Source organism: Staurois parvus, unplaced genomic scaffold (genome assembly GCF_062004578.1).
Source record: "Staurois parvus isolate SC_StPar_1 unplaced genomic scaffold, SC_StPar_1.0 ptg000873l, whole genome shotgun sequence".
Taxonomy (NCBI): domain Eukaryota; kingdom Metazoa; phylum Chordata; class Amphibia; order Anura; family Ranidae; genus Staurois; species Staurois parvus.
Genome location: NW_028318669.1, coordinates 94,605 through 118,483, shown reverse-complemented (window position 1 = coordinate 118,483; position 23,879 = coordinate 94,605). Strand labels below are relative to the sequence as shown.

Sequence of the window (23,879 nt, the reverse complement as noted above, 5' to 3'; positions counted from 1 at the left end):
ATGTGAGGGGTTCCCCCTTAATATCCATACCGGACACGTGTGGGGTTCCCCCTTAATATCCATATTATGTGGGTTTCCCCCTAATATCCATACCGGACACGTGTGGGGTTCCCCCTTAATATCCATACCATGTGGGTTTCCCCCTAATATCCATACCGGACACGTGTGGGGTTCCCCCTTAATATCCATACCATGTGGGGTTCCCCCTTATATCCATACCAGACACGTGTGGGGTTCCCCCTTAATATCCATACCAGACACGTGTGGGTTTCCCCCTAATATCCATACCGGACACGTGTGGGGTTCCCCCATAATATCCATACCGGACACGTGTGGGGTTCCCCCTTAATATCCATACCGGACACATGTGGGGTTCCCCCTTAATATCCATACCGGACACGTGTGGGGTTCCCCCTTAATATCCATACCACGTGGGTTTCCCCCTAATATCCATACCGGACACGTGTGGGGTTCCCCTTTAATATCCATACCGGACACGTGTGGGGTTCCCCTTTAATATCCATACCAGACACATGTGGGGTTCCCCCTTATTATTCATATGTGAAGGAAAATTGTAGGATGGGATGTATGATGTACGTAGGATGGATTGTATGATGTACATAGGATGGATTGTATGATGTACGTAGGATGGGATTGTATGATGTACGTAGGATGGGATGTATGATGTACGTAGGATGGGATTGTATGATGTATGTAGGATGGGATTGTATGATGTATGTAGGATGGGATTGTATGATGTAGGTAGGATGGGATTGTATGATGTACGTAGGATGGGATGTATGATGTACGTAGGATGGATTGTATGATGTATGTAGGATGGGATTGTATGATGTATGTAGGATGGATTGTATGATGTACGTAGGATGGGATTGTATGATGTATGTAGGATGGGACCGTATGATGTATGTAGGATGGATTGTATGATGTATGTAGGATAGGATTGTATGATGTATGTAGGATGGGACCGTATGATGTACGTAGGATGGGATCGTATGATGTATGTAGGATGGATTGTATGCTGTATGTAGGATGGATTCTATGATGTATGTAGGATGGGATCGTATGATGTATGTAGGATGGGATCGTATGATGTATGTAGGATGGATTGTATGATGTACGTAGGATGGGATTGTATGATGTATGTAGGATGGGATTGTATGATGTACGTAGGATGGGACCGTATGATGTACGTAGGATGGATTGTATGATGTATGTAGGATGGATTGTATGATGTACGTAGGATGGATTGTATGATGTATGTAGGATGGATTGTATGATGTACGTAGGATGGGATTGTATGATGTATGTAGGATGGGATTGTATGATGTACGTAGGATGGGACCGTATGATGTACGTAGGATGGATTGTATGATGTATGTAGGATGGATTGTATGATGTACGTAGGATGGATTGTATGATGTATGTAGGATGGATTGTATGATGTACGTAGGATGGGATTGTATGATATACGTAGGATGGATTGTATGATGTACGTAGGATGGGATCGTATGATGTACGTAGGATGGATTGTATGATGTATGTAGGATGGATTGTATGATGTACGTAGGATGGGACCGTATGATGTACGTAGGATGGGACCGTATGATGTACGTAGGATGGGACCGTATGATGTAATGATGTACGTAGGATGGGACCGTATGATGTACGTAGGATGGGATCGTATGATGTATGTAGGATGGGATTGTATGATGTACGTAGGATGGATTGTATGATGTACGTAGGATGGGATTGTATGATGTATGTAGGATGGGATTGTATGATGTATGTAGGATGGGATCATATGATGCATGTAGGATGGGATCGTATGATGTATGTAGGATGGGATCGTATGATGTATGTAGGATGGGAGGTATGATGTAAGTAGGATGGGATGGTATGATGTATGTAGGATGGATTGTATGATGTATGTAGGATAGGATTGTATGATGTAAGTAGGATGGGATGGTATGATGTATGTAGGATGAATTGTATGATGTATGTAGGATGGATTGTATGATGTATGTAGGATGGGATGTATGATGTATGTAGGATGGATTGTATGATGTATGTAGGATGGGATTGTATGATGTATGGTCAGTTGTAGAAGATGCATGCTTGGTTTGCTCTCTTTCTATTGGTCAGCGACCTTTCTGTCACCTCCTTCTAGCCAGGGACACGCCCACTTCTTGTGTAGGGGGACCGTGATTGGACAGCTCCCAACGTTCTTGTGGATTTGTGAAGTCGGCTCAACATCGCCTCTACAGGTGACTTTACTAATGACAACCCTGAGACCTCTCCAGAGCTCCATGCTGCACCACCAATGATGAAGGAGCTCAACAGCACCACACAGGTGACTCTGGGAATCACACGCTATAAACGTGTGACATGCAGACTGCGGTTACAGTGCCCCCTACGTGTAACTTTGGGAATCACATGCGATAGACGTGTGAATTGCAGACTGCAGTTACAGCGCCCCCTGCGGGTGACTTTGGGAATCACACGCTATAAACGTGTGATGCAGACTATGGTTACAGCGCCCCCTGCGGGTGACTTTGGGAATCACACGCTATAAACGTGTGAGTTGCAGTCAGCGGTTACAGAGCCCCCTGCGTGTTACTTTGGGAATCACACGCTATAAACGTGTGAGTTGCAGTCAGCGGTTACAGCGCCCCCTGCGGGTTACTTTGGGAATCACACGCTATAAACGTGTGAGTTGCAGACAGCGGTTACAGCGCCCCCTGCGTGTTACTTTGGGAATCACACGCTATAAACGTGTGAGTTGCAGTCTGCGGTTACAGCGCCCCCTGCGGCTGAGTTTGAGAATCACACGCTATAAACGTGTGAGTTGCAGTCTGCGGTTACAGCGCCCCCTGCGGGTTACTTTGGGAATCACACGCTATAAACGTGTGAGTTGCAGACTGCAGTTACAGCGCCCCCCTGCGCGTGACTCTGGGAATCACACGCTATAAACGTGTGAGTTGCACACTGCGGTTACAGCGCCCCCTGCGGGTTACTTTGGGAATCACACGCTATAAACGTGTGAGTTGCAGACAGCGGTTACAGCGCCCCCTGCGGGTGACTCTGGGAATCACACGCTATAAACGTCTGAGTTGCAGACCGCGGGGACAGCGCCCCCTGCGGGTGACTCTGGGAATCACACGCTATAAACGTGTGACATGCAGACTGCGGTTACAGCGCCCCCTGCGATTGACTTTGGGAATCACATTATATAAACGTGTCAGTTGCAGTCTGCGGTTACAGCGCCCCCTGCGGGTGAGTTTGGGAATCACATGCTATAAACGTGTGACATGCAGACTGCGGTTACAGCGCCCCCTGCGGGTGACTCTGGGAATCACATGCTATAAACGTGTGACATGCAGACTGCGGTTACAGCGCCCCCTGCGGGTGAGTTTGGGAATCACATGCTATAAACGTGTGAGTTGCAGACAGCGGTTACATCGCCCCCTGCGCGTGACTCTGGGAATCACATGCTATAAACATGTGACATGCAGACTGCGGTTACAGCGCCCCCTGCGGGTGACTCTGGGAATCACATGCTATAAACGTGTGACATGCAGACTGCGGTTACATTGCCCCCTGCGGGTGACTCTGGGAATCACATGCTATAAACGTGTGAGTTGCAGACTCTGGTTACAGCGCCCCCTGTGGGTGACTTTGGGAATCACATTCTATAAATGTGTCAGTTGCAGAGTGCGGTTACAGCGCCCCCTGCGGTTGACTTTGGGAATCACATGCTATAAACGTGTGAGTTGCAGACTCTGGTTACAGCGCCCCCTGTGGGTGACTTTGGGAATCACATGCTATAAATGTGTGAGTTGCAGACTGTGGTTACAGCGCCCCCTGCGGTTGACTTTGGGAATCACCTGCTATAAACATGTGAGTTGCAGACCGCGGTTACAGCACCCCCTGCAGATGACTTTGGGAATCACATGCTATAAACGTGTGAGTTGCAGACCGCGGTTACAGCACCCCCTGCGGGTGACTTTGGGAATCACACGCTATAAACATGTGAGTTGCAGTGAGCAGTTACAGCGCCCACTGCGGGTGACTCTGGGAATCACATGCTATAAACGTGTGAGTTGCAGACTGCGGTTACAGCGCCCCCTGCGGGTGACTTTGGGAATCACATGCTATAAACATGTCAGTTGCAGACTGTGGTTACAGCGCCCCCTGTGGGTGACTTTGGGAATCCCACGCTATATACATGTGAGTTGCAGACTGCGGTGACAGCGCCTCCTGCAGGTGATTTTGGGAATCACATGCTATAAACGTGTGAGTATATCTCGCTGGTTGTTGTTGTGCGTGGTCAATGTCATTAGGCCACACCCATTCTTCAGTGTTGTAGAAACATGCACAAAATCACACATTTCTCTCCATATACACAATCACACATATGTTATGTGATTTTTTTATATGTATTTGTCACAAGAATCAAAGAGCACACAGAGACAGATTGCACGGAACCCAACGTGCTTTTATTGGGGAGGTTTTTGGGGCACAGACAACAGTTCCTTTAGTCCACAGGTCCACACCAGACACAGCAACACAGTAAAGTTCTCTGGAAGGCAATATGGAACAACAGGGGTATGGTAATCCACAGGGTTAGTCCACACAGGAGGCTCCAGGCAGGGAAGGGTTAAGTCCAGGCAGGTTCACGGAGAACAAGGGGTTAAGTCCAGGCAGGGGATAGATCCAGGCAGGTTCACGGGGACAGCAGAAGATCCCTCCACAGGGCAGGGATTCCAGGCAGCACAGACAGTCCAGGAGATGAGGAGAAGGATGGGGGATGAGAGGAGCTGGCCCTCAGCACAGCCTTCCCTCACACACGCAGCCAGGAGAACACACAGAGGTTTTTCTGCTCACCCTTAAGTATAGAGCTGGTAACCGGACACTTCCTATCGGGTTACCATGGCAACGGGTCCTGTCTCTCAGGTCTCCAGACCTGCTCAGGGAGCCCAGGAATTTGTGCATGAGGGGGAAGGGAGGAGATGGCCTGTTTGTGGATTCCTTCAGCAGGAGGTCAGACTGCAAGCCAGGGGGGTGAGGGGCTGCTGAGGTCTGTCTGTGTCAGGGACAAAGAGGACTAGAAGTCCCAGCATGGATTGGACAGAAGGGTGGCAGCCGGCAAACCTGGAGGATGGGGAAGGAAGGACCAGCTCCGTGACAAGCCCTCCCCCCTCCATTCTACAAGTGCCGCCAGGGGAACCTCAACAGGTTCCTGTAGTGGCACTTGTGGACTGCATTTACTGGGGGTCTTGCTGACGGGACAGCCCATCTGCATTGTGGTGCTGGCTTCCCCGTCGGTATTGGATGGTGAAATTGTAGGTTTGTAAGGCCAGGCTCCATCGTAAGAGGCGGCTATTATCCCCGGAGACCCGATTCAGCCAGGTGAGGGGGTTATGGTCCGTGAGGATGGTGAACTCCCGGCCATACAAATAGGGTTGAAGTTTCTTCAGCGCCCACACTATGGCCAGGCACTCCTTCTCTATGGTGGCATAGGCCACCTCCCGGTCTAATAGTTTCCTGCTAAGGAAGGCCACAGGGTGCTCCTCCCCCTCCTCATTTACCTGGCTGAGGACGGCCCCCAGCCCATAAGTGGAGGCATCTGTCTGCACGATGAACCTTCGCTGGTAGTTAGGCGCTGCTAGGACGGGGTCAGGGGAAAGGGCCTCCTTCAGCCGATCAAATGTGGTCTGGAAGGCCGGGGTCCAAGTTACCATCCGGGGCATGGTCTTCTTGGTGAGATCTGTGAGGGGCTTCGCAATCGTGCTGAAATGAGGAACAAATTTGCGGTAATAGTTAGCAGTGCCCAGGAATGCCATAACCTGTTTCTTGGTCTGGGGGGTGGGCCATTCCCTAATGGCTTCTATTTTAGCCGGTTCTGGGTGCAGTTTACCCCCTCCCACCCGGTGTCCTAAATATTGCACCTCCGCCATCCCCATCTGGCACTTGTCTGGTCGAATCGTGAGGTTGGCCCCTGCAATTCGGTCCAGGACAAAGCCCACATGCTGGAGGTGGTCTTCCCATGTTTCACTAAAGATGGCGATGTCATCCAGGTAGGCGCAGGCAAAGTCATGACAGCCCCGCAGCAGCTGGTCCACCGTGCGCTGGAAGGTGGCAGGAGCATTCTTCATGCCAAAAGGCATGTTGAGAAACTCGAACAGGCCAAAGGGGGTGATGAAGGCAGAGCGCTCCCGACCCTCTGCAGATAAGGGGATTTGCCAGTAGCCCTTGCTCAAGTCCAGAGTAGTGACATAGCGGGGTCCAGCCGGTCCAGTAGGTCATCGATACGGGGCATCGGGTAGGCGTCACTAACCGTGTGGTCATTGTGGCGTCGGTAGTCAACACAAAAGCGGATGCTACCATCTTTCTTGGGGACAAGAACAACAGGAGAGGCCCAGGGGCTCTGGGAGGGCTGAATAATTCCCAGATACAGCATTTCATTCAGTTCCTGTCTCATAGTGTTCTTAACAGCTTCGGGGACACGATATGGGGCTTGTTGGAGGGGCCGGGTTCCCAGGGTCTCCACATGGTGAGTGGTGATAGTGGTTTTTCCAGGCCGGGCCGAAAAAGCAGAACTGCGCTGGCCCAGGACAGCATTCATGGCCCTCTGTTGCCCCGGGTTCAGCTGCAGACTCAGGGGCACCTGGTGCACATCAGTTGGATGGCGCGCTGCTTCCAGGAGGTCCGGTACGGCCTCTTCCTCCACCTCAGAGGGTATTGGACAGACGGCCATAACAAGGGGTTTTGGTCATGGTACTCCTTGATCATATTGACATGTACCGTTTTCTGCCGTCTCCCCCGATCATCTAGTCCAAGAATATAGTTAGTGTCATTCACTTTCCTAATGACACGGAAGGGTCCCTCCCATGTGGTTTGCAATTTGTTCTGGGGATTTGGGACAATCATGAGGACCTGTTGGTTTTCAGTAAAGTCCCAGGTGCGTGCCTTGCGGTCATACCATGTCTTTTGCCGGACCTGGGCTGCTTGGAGATGGTCAGCTGCTAGGCCGGCTAGTTGTCCCATCTTTTCACACAGTTCCAAGACATAGGGCACCACAGGGACCCCGGTATCTGGTAGTTGACCCTCCCAGTATTCCTTCAGTAGGGTCAGGGGGCCGCGGATTTTCCACCCATACAGCAGTTCAAAGGGGGAAAATCCGGTAGATTCCTGGGGCACCTCCCGGTAGGCAAAGAGGAGGTGGGGCAGGTATCTTTCCCAGTCTGACTCTAGGTCTACAAAGGCCCATAGCAAGGCCTTCAGGGTTCAGTTGAAGCGTTCACACAGTCCATTGGTCTGGGGGTGATAGGGGCTTGTCCGGATGGCCCGCACTCCACAGGTCTGCCAGAGGGACTGAACAAGGCCTGACATGAACTGAGTCCCCTGATCTGACAGGATTTCAGCAGGGAAGCCCACTCGGGTGAAAACGGTAACCATGCCTTCTGCAACTTTGGGAGCTGTGATGCTGGACAGGGCGACTGCTTCGGGATAACGAGTAGCATAGTCCACGATGGTCAGGATGTACCGCTTTCCAGATTTGCTGGGGTGAGCTAAGGGGCCCAGAATGTCAATAGCTACTCGTTGTAATGGCTCCTCAATAATAGGTAGGGGCTGTAAGGGGGCCCGCAGGCCACCTGTTCTTCCATGTCGCTGACAGGTATCGCAGGTACTGCAGTAGCGAGCTACGGATTGGGACATCCCAGGCCAATAGAAGGCCTGGGCCAACCTCCATTCGGTCCGTAGCTTTCCCTGATGCCCAGCCATGGGAATATCGTGAGCAAGGTGTAGCAGTTGGGTCCAGAATTGTTGGGGATCTATCAGCTGTTTAGCCACGGTCTGGGGCCCTCCTTCGGCATCGGTCTCCACCACTCGGTACAGCAACCCATTTTCCTGCACTCTGCTTTTGCCGGTCCCCGGACCAGTCAGCCCTGCTCGGGCCCAGAAACTTGTCAGAGTAGGGTCGGTGGCTAAGTCCCCTTGAAACTTGTCCCGGTCCCATGTCACCCCAGCATTGTCAGCAGTCAGAGTTGAGTCACTCACCGCGGGCAGCGGAGGTCCGTCCACATGATGGGGTGACTCCTTCCTCTCAGCGGTTTCCCGGCAGGCCTGACTTCGTGTGACGGCTCCCACAAAGTGGCATTGAAGATCGCCAACATCATTCCCAAGAAGCACATCTGCAGGCAGTCCTCCCATGACCCCCACGTTGCAGCGTTTAGGCCCCAAGCCATATTCCAGATTGACGGTAGCGAGAGGGATGAAGCGTTTGGTGCCCCCTGCTAGTTTAATCACTATCCCAGGGCCAGGCTGTGCAGCGTCTGGGTGCACCACTCGGGGGTCCACAATGGTGAGGAAGGCCCCTGAGTCTCGGAAGCCCACCGCCTTTTGTCCATCCACAGTGACCTCCTGCAAGTGCTTTCTTTGGAGGCTCTGGGTAGGGGCCCCCACCCGCTGTAGGCCAAAGACTCCTGGGGGGTGTCCTTGTCTGCAGGAGCAAGATCCCAGTCGGGGATGGTCGGAGGAGAGGAGCTGGCCCTCAGCGCAGCCTTCCGTCACACACACAGCCAGGAGAACACACAGAGGTTTTCCTGCTCACCTTTAAGTATAGAGCTGGTAACCGGATACTTCCTGTCGGGTTACCATGGCAACGGGTCCTGTCTCTCAGGTCTCCAGACCTGTCCAGGGGGCCCAGGAATTTGTGCATGAGGGAAAGGGAGGAGATGGCCTGTTTGTGGATTCCTCCAGCAGGAGGTCAGACTGCAAGCCAGGGGGGTGAGGGGCTGCTGAGTGCTGCCTGTGTCAGGGACAAAGAGGACTAGAAGTCCCAGCATGGACGGGACAGACGGGTGAGAGGCTGCTGAGGGGTGGGAGGTGGCAGCCGGCAAACCTGGAGGATGGGAAAGGAAGGACCAGCTCCGTGACAGTATTCTTCAAATGTTTTTTAACATATAGTTTTATTTATATTTGTAAATTAATTCCAAAAATGTAGATTTTTATTTTTAAAGACATTGTGTATATTTGAAATATATTTATAAAATTTCACTACCTCATTTGCTGAACCATAAAAAAAATTCTGTCCCACCCATCCACATGTCCCACCCATCCACATGTCCAACCCATCCACATGTCTCACCCATCCACATGTCCAACCCATCCACATGTCCCACCCATCCACATGTCCAACCCATCCACATGTCCCACCCATCCACATGTCCAACCCATCCACATGTCCCACCCATCCACATGTCCAACCCATCCACATGTCCCACCCATCCACATGTCCAACCCATCCACATGTCCCACCCATCCACATGTCCAACCCATCCACATGTCTCACCCATCCACATGTCCCACCCATCCACATGTCCCGGCCATCCACATGTCTTACCAATCCACATGTCCCACCCATCCACATGTCCCACCCATCCACGTGTCTCACCCATACACATGTCCCACCCATCCACATGTCCCGGCCATCCACATGTCTTACCCATCCACATGTCCCACCCATCCACATGTCTCACCCATCCACATGTCTCACCCATCCACATGTCCCACCCATCCACATGTCCCACCCATCCACATGTCCCACCCATCCACATGTTCCTCCCATCCACATGTCCCACCCATCCACATGTCCCATCCATCCACATGTCCTGCCCATCCACATGTCCCACCCATCCACATGTCCCACCCATCCACATGCTCAACGTCTAAATACTAGCCTGGCCAAATTGCTGCATTACAACTTCTGCCTTTCCATCTGGTGGACTCCGCCCCCTTCCGTGAATTTGCAGAATGTTCGGTACCACAGTGGCAGGTCCAGAAAAGACAATTCTTATCACGTAAGTCCATTCCAGCTCTGTACCATCATGTGGAAGGCAATGTATTGGCCTCGTTGGACAGGGCGGTCAGCAGCAAGGTCCACATTACTGATGACACGTGGTCCAGCAGGCGTGGTCAGGGACGTTACATGTCCTTCACGGCACACTGGGTGACTCTGCTAGCAGCTGGGAAGGATGCAGGACAGGGTTCAGTGCTGGAGCTTGTTCCACCACCACGTCTCCAAAAATCTAGTGGTGATTCTGCCACATCTGTCTGCCCCACCCCCTCCTCTTCCTCTGCCTCTATGGCCTCTTCTGCTGAATTGTCCTCTGAACCAGCAGTGCTCCGTAAGCATTCAAGGGGCTACACAAGAGGTCAGGCTAAGAGATGCCACGTGGTGCTTCAGCTGGTCTATCTAGGGGACAGGAGCCACACCGGGCCAGAGATTCTGTCAGCTCTGCAGGGGCCGGCTCAGAGATGGTTGACACCACAGCAGATTGAGCCATGATTGGTTGTATGTGACTATGGCACCACCCTTCTCTCTGCCCTCCAACAGGGACACTTGGCACATGTTCCATGCATGGCACACGCCCTGAATTTGGTGGTGCAGTGTTTCTTGAACAGGTACCCAGGCTTTCAAGATCTTCTGAGGCAGGCCAGAAAAGTCTGTGGCCATTTCCGGTGGTCATACACGGCCTGTGTTCGTCTGGCTGACATTCAACGGGAATTCAACCTGCCCACCAACCACCTCATTTGTGACATGTCCACCAGGTGGAACCCAACATTGGCAATGCTGCAGTGGCTGCACACACAGCAGAGGGCCAACAATGAGTACCTGTGTGAATATGGCACAAGGACAGGCTCAGGGGAGCTTGGCTTCTTTTCACCACACCAGTGGCTGCTGAAAAGGATGCATGCACTGTCCTATCTCCATTTGAGGGGCCACAGGGATGGTGAGCCGTGACACTGCATGCATCAGTGACATTATCCCTCTAGTCTTCCTGCTGGAGCACACATTGCGTGGAATCATGGACAGGGCACTTGAGGAAGAACAGAGGGAGGAAGAGGAGGATTTCCTGTCCTCTCTAGGCCTCCTTTATGCAGAAACCATTCCTGAGGGGCCACAAAACACACAGCAGGAGGAGGAAGAGATGGAGGAGGATCGCAGCACCATGGAAGTAGAGGATCACATACAGCAGTCTTCAAGGGGTGGTGTTCAGTCCCAAGAACCCCAGCCAGGAATTGTATATGGCTGGGAGGAGGTAGTTCCTGACAATGTCATCCTCAGTGACCCAGAGGACTCAGAATCTCCTGCCTCCTCAAACTTACTCTGCATGGGCTCCCTGATTCTGCAAAGCCTGCGTAAGGGCCCGAGGATTCGTGGTATCAAGGAAAGGGATCAATACTAGTTGCCAACCAATCCTGATCCATGTTACAAGGGTGAAGTTGCAGAGCTCATCCAGCCTTCACAGAGGGAGCAGAGGATGAAACATCTTGAGGACACCTTGAAAAAAAAATTGTGTAGAACCTTTCCAGACAATGGGAGGTCACCATTTCCTGGACAACGTGTTTCTGAGGCTTCGTTCTGTCAAAGGAAGAGCGGTGGAGAAGGTGGCCGGCTGACTGATGCCTTCAAACAGTTCTTTAGTCCTCAGTGCCCAGGGATGTTAGGTTTAAGCACCCATCGGCAGGGTCTGCATCATATGGTACAGGATTATCTAGGGGCAAGAGCAGACTTGGAGACCTTTCCAACTGAACATCCACTGGGTTACTGGGTGACTGTGAGAGGTTACAATGTTCAGGCACCACCAACACCCAAGGCCCAATTTTATTGATATTGTACCCCTTACTCATTCACAAGGGGGGCAGCATCAGGGTGCCTCCTTATTTAAAGGGATACCCTTATGCTAATAATTCCTTTTAAAAATGGTACTTTTTAATTTTTTCCCCGCTGATTCCTGTCCCTTAGGGCCGTTCCCGAGTCCCCATACCACTTCTGTGGCTAATAACTGGCATAAAAGCCTTCAGAATGGACACTTTTCCATTTACAAGTTCCAGTCCCATAGACTTGCATTGAGTTCAAAGTTTAAACTTTTGTCAATTTGGAATGTTTGACTGTGAACCGAACAGGGAGGTGTTCAACCCATCACTACTTATTAACCACTTACCGCCCTTTCACTGTGTATATACATGTGCAGGGCGGCACTGGAGCGCAAAAGCACATTTTAAAACGGGCTCCGCGCTCCCGTAATTTTCGCCAGCAGGGGGCGCGCGCACGCACTCCCGCTGACCCGCGGGTGACACCATTTGATCACGGAGGGATCAATCATTCGATTTCAGCCAGTGATGTCTGGCTGCAATCAGATGATCTGTCCCTGTCCTATCCTGTCCTGTATTGACATTTACACAGGACAGGATATGATGTCATTCTTCTCTGCCTGGACACATTCCGTTCCAGACAGAGAAGAAGACACAGTAAAAGTGAGTAAAACAGCACACTGACAGTTAGAACACACCTAGGACACATTTAACCCCCTGATCGCCCCCCCCCCCCAGTTAACCCTTCACTGCCCTGTCACCAGTGTCATTGATCAGTGAATCGATTTTTACTGATCACTGTATCAGTGTTGCTGGCAAATTCCGATAGTGTTAGCGCCCCTCCCAGATAGCGCCAGTTTGCCCGCCAGTACACCAGTAATCCCGTTAATCCCTTGATCGCCCCCCCCCCCAGTTAACCCCTTAACTGCCCTGTCACCAGTGTCACTGATCAGTGAACCGATTTTTACTGATCACTGTATCAGTGTCACTGGCGACTTCCGATAGTGTTAGCGCCCCCCTCAGATAGTGCCAGTTTGCCCTCCAGTACACCAGTAATCCCAATTAACCCCTTGATCGATCGAGGACGTAAATTTTGTTTGGGTACAGCATTGCATGACTGCGCAATTATCATTTGAATTAGTGCAGCGCTGTATAATAAAAAAAGGCATAAATTACAGTATCTACACCATAGTTTGTAGACACTATAACTTTCACACAAAACAATCAATATACACTTATTGGGATTTTTTTTACCAAAAACATGGAGCAGAATACATTTTCGCTTAAATTTATGACTAACTTTGAGTTTATGATATATTTTTGAAAGTAGAAAATATTGTTTTTTTTTAAATTTTCATGTTTTTTTGTTTATAGCACAAAAAATAAAAAGCGCACAGGTGATAAAATACCACCAAAAGAAAGCTCTATTTGTGTGAAAAAAAGGACATAAATTTCGTTTGGGTGCAGCATTGCATGACCGCGCAATTATCATTTGAATTAGTGTAGCGCCAAACAGCAAAAAAAGGCGTGGTCATTAAGGGGGGTAAATCCTCAGGAGCTCAAGTGGTTAAATGTCTGTGTAGAAGAATTCTTCTAGCTACGTGTCTCAGTCCCAGCCTCTCCCTGTGTAGGAATGTACACCTCGCCCCGTGTAGGAGGGTACAGAACGGGTCACATTGGATGTGTCAGAGACTTTCCCCGTCATTCTGTCTTCTGCTCTCAGCGATGGCGTCTTCTGATCTGAAGAAGGAGCTGGAATGTTCCGTCTGTCTGAACATTTATACAGATCCTGTAACCCTGAGATGTGGACACAACTTCTGCCGGGACTGTATTGGCCGTGTGTTGGATACACAGGAGGAGTCTGGAGGTTATTCCTGTCCTGAATGCAGAGAAGAGTTCCAGGTCCGTCCTGCACTGAGGAGGAACATAACACTGCGTAACATAGTGGAGAACTTCCAGTCTACCCATCCAGAGCAGGAGGAGTCCGGGGTCTTCTGTACTCACTGTATTCACACTCCTGTACCGGCTGTGAAATCCTGTCTGCTGTGTGAAGCTTCTCTGTGTGACAACCACCTGAGAGTCCACAGCAAGTCACCAGAACACGTCCTATGTGACCCCACCACTTCCCTGAAGGACAGGAAATGCTCCATCCATAAGAAGATCCTGGAGTATTACTGCACCAAGGACTCCATGTGTATCTGTGTGTCCTGCAGTTTGGTCGGAGAACATCGGGGACACCAGGTGAAGACTCTGGAGGAGGCCTCTGAGATGAAGAAGAAGAAACTGAGGAATGTTTTGCAGAAACTGATGACAGAGAGAGAGGAGATGGAGAAAAGAGTCCAGAGTCTAGAGGAACACAGGAGGAAAGTACAAGGAAAAGCAGATGATGAAACCAAGAGAGTCACTGCCCTGTTCATAGAGCTCAGGAGACGTCTGGAAGACCTGGAAAAGAGAGTCCTGAGGGACATCTCCGGGTGGGCAGAGCGGGTCTCCCGTCCCATGTTGGATTATATTCGGGATCTGGAAATAAAGAAGGAGGAGCTGTCCAGGAAGATGAGGGACATTGAGGAGCTGTGTAACATGACGGATCCACTGACTGTCCTACAGGAATCAGACACAGGTGACTTGTGTGATACTGAGGATGGAGATGATGAGGACAGAGAGAGACATGAGAAGCTCCTCCATGATGGAGGGGATGGGGATGTGGGGGGGATCTCACACACATTACACACGGGTTTATCTGATATCATGTCTGGGGTCAATGTACAGAAATGTACAGGCACACATGTCTCTCCACATTCTACTACAAAGGGCAAAGGTCCCATCAATGGTCCACCATCCAGGCCAGACCCCCAACCCTCCCCCACTGGAGGACCAAATATTGGGGCTGTACAGCAAAGATGGGGGGTGTCAGGGGTTACAGACATATTACTGGATGTGAGGACAGCTGCTAATGATCTACATATATCAGATGATGGGAAAACTGCATCCAGGTCATCATCACATCAAAATCGGCCAGAAACACCAGAGAGGTTCCAGTGTCCTCAGGTGATAAGCCATCAGAGCTTCTCCTCTGGGAGACATTACTGGGACGTGGATGTTGGGGGGGCAGAGTACTGGATAGTTGGGATGTGTTACCCCAATATAGACAGAAGAGGAGGTCAGACATGGATTGGAGATAATAAGAAGTCCTGGGGGTTGGAGAAGTGGGAGTTGGAGGGGTTGTTGGGGGGTAATGAGTACTCAGTGATACATGACAAGAAGAAGAACCCATTACCCGGCGGTGTCTCCAGTACCAGAGTCAGGATAGATCTGGATTATGAGGCCGGGCGGATCTCCTTCTATTATCTGTGTGACCCGATCCAACACCTCCACACCTTCACCACCACCTTCACTCAGCCCCTCCATGCCGGGGTATATGTAGGGGGAGGTTGTATAAAGATATGTGGGAGGAGCCAGAAGTGAGAGACAGAAAAAAGACAGTTAATTTTTGATATTGGAAATAGTCTGGAGAAATCCTAGAGAACGAAGGGGAAGGAATGGAGAAGAGAGGGAGAGAGAGGAGAAGGGGGGAGGACGATGAGAGGTAAGGAGACAAAGGGAAGAATGGAGAAGAGAGGGAGAGAGAGGAGAAGGAGGAAGGAGGATGAGAGGTAGGGAGACAAAGGGAAGAATGGAGAAGAGAGGGAGAGAGAGGAGAAGGGGGGAGGAGGATGAGAGGTAGGGAGACAAAAGGAAGAATGGAGAAGAGAGGGAGAGAGAGGAGAAGGGGGGAGGAGGATGAGAGGTAGGGAGACAAAAGGAAGAATGGAGAAGAGAGGGAGAGAGAGGAGAAGGGGGGAGGAGGATGAGAGGTAGGGAGACAAAAGGAAGAATGGAGAAGAGAGGGAGAGAGAGGAGAAGGGGGGAGGAGGATGAGAGGTAGGGAGACAAAGGGAAGAATGGAAGAGATTCATTTTGTGACATATAATGTTAGAGATTTAAATAGCCCCGGGAAGAAATTTAGGATTCTTAAAGAAATTCAGCATAGATCTTCTTCAGTATATTTTACAGGAGACACATTTAGTACAAGAAATAAATGTGAAGTTACAATCCAGATATTATCCAACGTGGTTCTATGCAGATTCCCCAATTAAACGTGCTAAGGGAGTTGCAATTGGTTTTTGCGAAAAATATGAGGTTTAAGTTGGAAGAGAGAATAGTAGATCCGGAAAGGAGATTTTGTTGAGGGGAAAATTACAGGAAGCTGAATGCACATTAGCAAATATTTATGCCTGAATAAGAAACCGGAGGTATTCTTACAAAATACTCTGAGGAAACTATTGGATTTCAAAAAATGTGGTTTAATTGTGGCAGGAGATTTCAATCTGTGTATGGATCCCCAGATAGATACGACTTCTCCGGTGCAGAGAGATGGTAGTAGGTCTTTGAAATCCTTGAAAAAAATGTTACATCAATGTCAACATGTAGATATATGGAGAATTAAGCATACGAAGGGCAGAGACTATACATTTTATTCTCAGGTACATGAGATGTATTCAAGATTGGACTACATATTGTTGGACCATCGACTTATTGAGTCTCTAATTAAAGTAAAATAGAAGTCATGTCAATGTCAGATCATGCTGCTGTCACAATGCAATTACTATGGGGAAATGAGCAGAATGGTCGACAATCATGGAGGTTAAATGAGACACTTCTTCAGGATCAAGAGACGGACCAGAGAATTAAAAACGAAATAGAGCAAATTTTTGAGGAAAATGATTCTGCGGAAGTGTCTGTAGCAACGGTGTGGGAAGCTCATAATGCCTATATCAGAGGAATCTTACTAGAGATAGGAGCAAAGAAGAAGAGGGAAAGAAAAGAAAAAATAAATGCGCTTCTTAGTGAACTTAGAGCAGATGCATAAACATAGAGTAACAAAAGAGATTATCTAGAGGGTAATAAATAAAAGAAGAATTAAATAATTTCCTGGAAGAAGATAAGAGGAGAGTGTTCAATAAAATGATAAGTGAGAGATATAGATGGGGAGACAGACCAGAAAAGTACTTAACCACTTGCCTACCGGGCACTTATACCCCCTTCTTTACCAGGCCAATTTTCAGCTTTCCGCGCTGTCGCACTTTGATTGACAATTGCGCGGTCATGCAAGATTGTACCCATATGAAATTTTTATAATTTGTTTCTCACAAATAGAGCTTTCTTTTGGTGGTATTTAATTGCCACTGGGCACTTTACTTTTTGTGCTATAAACAAAAAAAAATGCAAACAATTTGAAAAAAGTTTCTTTGTTTCTATTATAAAATTTTTCAAACAGGTAATTTTCCTCCTTCACTGATGTGCGTTGATGAGGCAGCACTGATGGGCACTGATAGGCGGCACTGATAGGCAGCACTGATAGGCGGCACTGATAGGCAGCACTAATGAGGTGGCACGGATAGGCGGCACTGATAGGCAGCACTAATGAGGTGTCACGGATAGGCAACACTGATAGGTGGCACTGATAGACAGCACTGATAGGTGGCACTGACTGGCATCACTGCTGGGCACTGACTGGCGGCACTGCTAGGCACTGACTGGCGCAACTGCTGGGCACTGACTGGCACAACCGCTGGGCACTGACTGGTGGCACTGACTGGCAGTACTGCTGGGCTGCCCTGATGGGCACTGGTGGGCACAGGTGGGTGGCACTGCTGGGAACAGGTGGGTGGCACTGCTGGGCACAGGTAGGTGGCACTTCTGGGCACAGGTGTTTGGCACTGCTGGGTGGCACAGGTGGGCTCACTGCTGGGCACAGGTGGGCGGAACTGGTAGGTGGCACTGCCGGGCACTGATCATCAGTTCCCTGATGATTGGTGCCGATCCCTGTTCTGAAAACTGCCAGTTGTCGGCAGTACTTTCCTCACGATCTGATAGCGTGAGGAAAGTGCAGCCGAGAACCGGCAATTGCATTTCCCTGTGATCAGCGTGTCATTGGACACGGCTGATCATGTGGAAAAAGGCCGCTGTGATTGGCCTTTTACCACATCACGTGATCAGCTGTGTCTGTAGGACACAACGATCATTGAGATCGCCGGGTGTGTGCCTCCGGGGGTGCATAGGAGAGAGCATTCTGGGAGGACGTCATATGAAGCCCTCCCAGAACTGGCCGGCCGCAGTGTAGCTGTCATTCGGCTATCTGCGGTTGGCAAGTAGTTAATGAGGGCTCAGAGGAAAAAAAAATCTAGAAATGATATAGAGAAAATAAGAGATAATAAAGGAGACTTAGTGTATTCAACTAAAGATATAGCAAAAGTGTGTAAAGAATACTATAATAAGCTATATAATATTAGTCCCCTTGGTACCATAAAAGATGAAGTAGGAAAAATAGAAAAAAGACAGGTATGATTAAAAAAGGCGGGATTACCGAAATTAAGTGAATAATTACAGTCCCTTGAAATAGTAATAAAGTAGGAAGAAATATATTTAGCTTTAAAAAGTACTACCGCTGGGAAAAGTCCAGGGCCTGATGGGTACACAGTGAGATATCATAAAAAATATAAAGAAGTATTAGTACCCAAACTGAGAATATATATGAATGCTTTGGGAGGAGAGATGGAAATGAGGAGCGAATCCCTGCAAGCCCATGTTGTCCTCATACATAAGGAAGGTAAAGATGATACTCACTGTTCACGTTATAGACCGATTTCCTTATTAAATACAGATACTAAACTTTGTGCAAAAGTTTTGGCAAATAGGTTGAAAGACCTAATGCCGAAATGGATACATGTAGATCAAGTAGGCTTTGTCCCAGGAAGGGAGGGCAGAGATAATGGATTAAGATCTCTGTTTCTAATACAGAAAAGTAGAAAAGAGAAAACTCCGGCATTGGTACTCTCGATTGATGCTGAGAAGGCATTTGATAGAGTAGGCTGGGGATTTATGTTAGATACATTGGAAGTATTGGGGATGGAACCTAGAATGAGGGAATGGATAAGGAAATTATATAGTCAACCCTCTGCAGCAATCATGGTTAATGGGGAAGTCTCTGAGTTTTTCAGGATGCAGAACGGAACCAGACAGGGATGTCCTTTGTCTCTATTGTTATATGTCATATCACTGGAATCGCTATTAGCCAAAGTAAGGAACAACACAGATATAAAAGGGATATGGATAGGAGAAACAGAGCACAAGGTGGCAGCTTATGCAGATGACATGCTGTTCTATGTGGGAAACCTAAGGATAACATTGACAAATTTAATGAAATTACTGAAAGAATATGGTGAGATGTCAAATTTAAAAATCAACCCAACAAAAACAGAGATCTTAAATATAAATCTCCCACACAGAGAAAAAAAATGTTACAAGAGGAATTCCCCTTCGTTTGGAGAGAAAGAAAATTAAAATACCTAGGAAAAAAGTTAACTGTATCTTCAAGGAATTTATATAGATCAAATTATATTCCATTATTAAATGAGATCAAGGATGAACCAAGGAAATTAGGGTGGGGAGCTTTGTCATGGATAGGACACATAAACCTGATAAAAATGGTAATTGTTCCAAAAATGTTGTATAAATTTCAAATGATACCAATTAAATTACCAGAAGTATATTTTAGAATAATTAAAAAAATGTTAACTAGATTTATATGGAGGAAAAAAAAACCCAGAATATGCTACGAAATCTTAAGTAGAGATATAGAGAAAGGTGGGCTGGGAGTACCAGACTTGAAAAGATACTACAACTTGGTAATATTGGTGAGAATTTTTGTTTGGACGCATAACTCACATGGGAAAAGTTGGGTAAAAATAGAAAAATACACAAAGTTGTATACATTTGAGCAGAAATGTATGGTTACCTCCTCAATACCGAGGATTAGCAGACAGTACAAGTTTGTTTACACAAATGTTATAAGAGTGTGGGATGATTTACACAAACAGATGGGATGGGAATTGAACTCACCGTTAATGCCTTTAGGGGCCACAGAGATTTTCCTCCAGGTAAAGAAAGTATCACAGGGAAGTGGATAAAGAAGGAGGATGTACAGCTGAGAGATATAATGGCGGGGGAGGAAGTTTGTTCACTTAAGGAAATGAAATATAAGAGTGAAATATTTATGAGAATGGATGAGTGGGGATATTTTCAACTTAAACATTTTATAGGGAAGCTCCCAAGACCATTCAGAATAAAAGAGGATTGGAACCCTTTCGACACACGGGGGATGGTAAACTCGGAATTTCTAACATATATAAGATCCTCACTGGATGAAGCCCGGTTATAAGGCCATCATTTATAGAGAAATGGGAAAGGGATTTGGAGTAATAATAGATGAGGAAAAGCAAAAGAAAATGTATAGTTTTATTCACGGGAATGTAAATATGAAGGAGGTGGAAATGAATTACAAATGTTTGGTAAGATGGTATATCACACCGAGTGTAGCACATAGGATAAGGGGGGATAACTCACCCGTATGTTGGCGTGGATGTGGCGGTTGAGGTACAATGTTTCACATTTGGTGGGGGTGTCCTAAAATCCAAGAGTATTGGGGGGAATAGTTAGCCTGATTCAGAAAATATTGGAGGTTAATATCCCAAAAGACCCAGAGATTTGTCTCTTCCATGGACTAAGCTCTCAGCGAAAACATATAAAAAAACGGGTTTACTGTATTATTTGAATGCAGCGAAGGGCTTGATACCCAAATTCTGGGAGGAACAAGGAGTACCAAAAACAAAGGATTGGATAGATAGAGTGGATCAGATATACAGATTGGAGGAACTTTGTCATATGGACTGTCAGGGCTCCAGGTATGACCAGAGGTGTGTGACTGACGCAGGGAAACGCAGGCTTCAGATATGTTATAAACAATATAATTTATTAACACTAACAATACAAACATAAACGCAGTGCAATACTAAAACATAAACACAGTGCAAACAAACCAAACCAAACCACCCACAGATAACAATACATACAATGCAAGCGTCGTCAGGCAGGCCGGGTCAGTAGCAAACGGGCAAACGGAGTACCAGGAACAGGCGGGAGAGTGGTCGGGGTCACAAGCTGGGTTCAGTAACTCACGGGCAGCGCGGTACAGAGGAGCAGGCAGAGAATGGTCAGGGTCACAAGCCAGGGATCAAGCAGGAGAAGTCAGCAGAGGTCAGGATCAGGCAGGGTCGGCAACAAGTCAGACAGAAACAGGAACAGGGATACAGGATACAGGGGCCCATGGAAAACATACACCATGGCCTTGACTGTGAGTCTGGCCATTCCTTAAATACAACCCCTGCAATCAGCTTCAGGTGATGGCTCATTGCAGGGGGGAGTCTCTGATTGCTGAGAGCACCCACTGGCCAGCCCTGGTACTGCAGCCCACAAGGCAGGTGAGTCCCACCATTATTGGCAAGTCCATTCCTGACATGGACGAAGATAAGATGCAGAGTTTCCGTATAAGATGGGAAAAATGGGAGGGAATTAAAAAGTTGAATTTATTTTTAGAGTTTATGTAACAGAGAAGAGAGGTTATAGGTGATCAATATGGGATTAAACTAGAAATATTCTCAGATAAGGATCTCAAGAAGAAGTATGAGGAATGCAGAGTCGAGGTTGGGGAAGGGAAGGGAGGGGGAGGGGGAGAGGTAGGTTGTATACTGGGAGGGAGGGGATGGGAGGGGGAGGGGGGAGGGGAAGGGGGAGGTAGGTTGTATACTGGGAGGGAGGGAGGGGATGGGACGGGAGGGGAAAAAAAGATATTAAGATTACCGTTAATATATTGATACAATGTAAGGTAAAGATGTGTTTCTTTATTGTCTGTTTTTTCTAGTGTTTGTTTGTATAAACTGGTAATATGAAAAGCAATAATAAAATATTGAAATAATAAAAAAAAAAAGAATGACGGTTATTTTTAACAGTTGAAAATCACACAGTGGCAAAAAAAAGTACAGTTCATTTTTGACAGTGACAACAAATGACAGTTGAAAAATGAGGGGTTTTATGACAATTAAAAGATGACAGGTTTTATTGGCAGTTTAAAAATGACAGTTATTTTTATTAAGTTGAAAAATGACAGTTTTTGACAGTGGCAAAAAAAGACAGTTGATTTATGACAGTGGCAAAAAAACTATGACAGTTGAAAAATGAGGGTTTTTTGTCAGACGAAAAATGACAATTATTTTTGAGAGTTGAAAAATTTGGGTTTTTTGGTCATTTAAAAAATGCCAGTTATTTTTTGTAAGTTGAAAAATTTGTAATTTTTTAGAAATGACAGTTATATTTGACAGTGGCAAAAAATGACAATTGAAAAATGAGGGTTTTATTGACAGTTGAAAAATTACAGTTATTTTTGACAGTTTAAAAATGAGAGTTATTTTTGACAGTTGGAAAAATGACAGTTAATTTTTGATAGTGGCAAAAAATGACAGTTGAAAAAAAGAGGGTTTTTTTGACCGTTGACAAACAACAGTTGTATTATTATAAATGTGGTACAAGCTGTAGATAATATATACCTCCAGGGGCGGCCTTTCCTGTGTTTCTTCCCATTTTAGAAGGACGTATCGCTCCTCTTATTGGTCGATGGCTTAGCGGGATTATTGCAGCTTTTTCAGGATGGCAGTTTTTTAGATGAATGAATCTATTCGGATCTCTGGGCCGGTATATATCATCTGATTTGGAAGTCATTAAGGTTTGATACGTTTATATTGTGATTACACCTCAGACCATCCCCCATACCATCTCAGAGACAAATGAAGGGGTTCCAATATCAGACATCGCCCCCATCGGGCTCAAAACTTCGGCCTCAATATCCGGAGTCCGCTGTCATTTTATCTGAACACAGATTTGATGAGGTATTTAATGTCGGGTTTTTAGGGTAGATATTTTATATTTCATAGTCACCTCTTCTGTTTATCGGGGATGAATCTCGTGTTGTTTCTGGGTCATATTGTGTCATTTTTCTGCATGTTTAGGGCTTTATTATTGTATTATTATTATATTTGTAACAAGGAAGATTTCTAATGAGACCAGTAGGTGGCGGTATTCACATCATTATGATTGGTGCATTGATTGCACTTAGTTGCCTTTATATATATATATATATTATATACATAATGTGGGGTGAATATCGGGCATTGCACCCCCATTGTGATCTGCACATGAAGGATAAGTGGAAGACTTCGTTCCTCTAGTGGGGAGCAGCCCAGGATCTAATCTTCCCTCTTCCAAAATGGTGAAGTTCTGCTCAAGGAGAGGGCACACAGGGGTATATATCTGGTCGTGAATCCGACGTGCACAGCCTCAGATGAAGTCGTAAGTGACGAAACGCGTCAGGGGTGACATCGGACATAACCCAGAAGTTGCATAGCGGCCATTTTGGAAGAGGTTTCTTACCCCGTTTGCCAGTCTTATACATGCGGAGACATCTGGTCTTTCCTGTAAGTTCAATCTGATCATTAATGGAGCTTTAACCCTCTGATTGCCTACTGCACTGTGATTGGTTGTACTTTGTCACATGTTATGATGTCATCTGAGAACTGGGTGGTCTATACAGCCAGAGGAGCCCCCCTTTTCTAAAGCGTATGGATCTTGTCATCTGGTAAGGTGGGGATAAGAGATGGCGGTCAGTGTGCACACTAACACTGGCAGTTTGTTACCAGGGAAGCACGCGCACAGTGAAAGTATTTTGGTGATACAATAATATATGCCATTTCTTTGGAGGTATATTTCCTATGTGAAGGCGGACGGATTTAGGAACCCGACCACAAAGGACGATTGTGTGGAAGCTTTTATCATTCACAAGAGGGTAAGAGTAAGGATGGCGGAGGGGTAAAGGTGCACACGGAGGGGTAAAGGTGCACACGGAGGGGTGGAGGTGCACACGGAGGGGTGGAGGCTTTGCACATGGATGGGTAAAGGTGCACACGGTGGGGTGGAGGCTTTGCACATGGATGGGTAAAGGTGCACACGGTGGGGTGGAGGTTTTGCACACGGATGGGTAAAGGTGCACACGGTGGGGTGGAGGTTTTGCACACGGTGGGGTAAAGGTGCACACGGTGGGGTGGAGGTTTTGCACACGGTGGGGTAAAGGTGCACACGGTGGGGTGGAGGCTTTGCACACGGATGGGTAAAGGTGCACACGGTGGGGTAAAGGTGCACACGGATGGGTAAAGGTGCACACGGAGGGGTAAAGGTGCACACGGTGGGGTGGAGGTTTTGCACACGGAGGG

General features: G+C 47.6%; 1 protein-coding gene across 1 annotated transcript; it reads left to right on the top strand.

Moving 5' to 3' along the window:
* Positions 1–13,407: 13,407 nt before the first annotated feature.
* LOC149443183 (E3 ubiquitin/ISG15 ligase TRIM25-like) lies at positions 13,408–15,147 on the top strand. The gene has a single exon (XM_089655791.1). It carries the CDS (start codon positions 13,408–13,410, stop codon positions 15,145–15,147), a length of 1,740 nt encoding a protein of 579 aa, XP_089511917.1.
* Positions 15,148–23,879: the final 8,732 nt, after the last annotated feature.

What these genes read in the sequence shown, in the direction of transcription:
- LOC149443183 (XM_089655791.1), top strand. Translation starts at nt 13,408, where the DNA reads ATGGCGTCTTCTGATCTGAAGAAGGAGCTGGAATGTTCCGTCTGTCTG.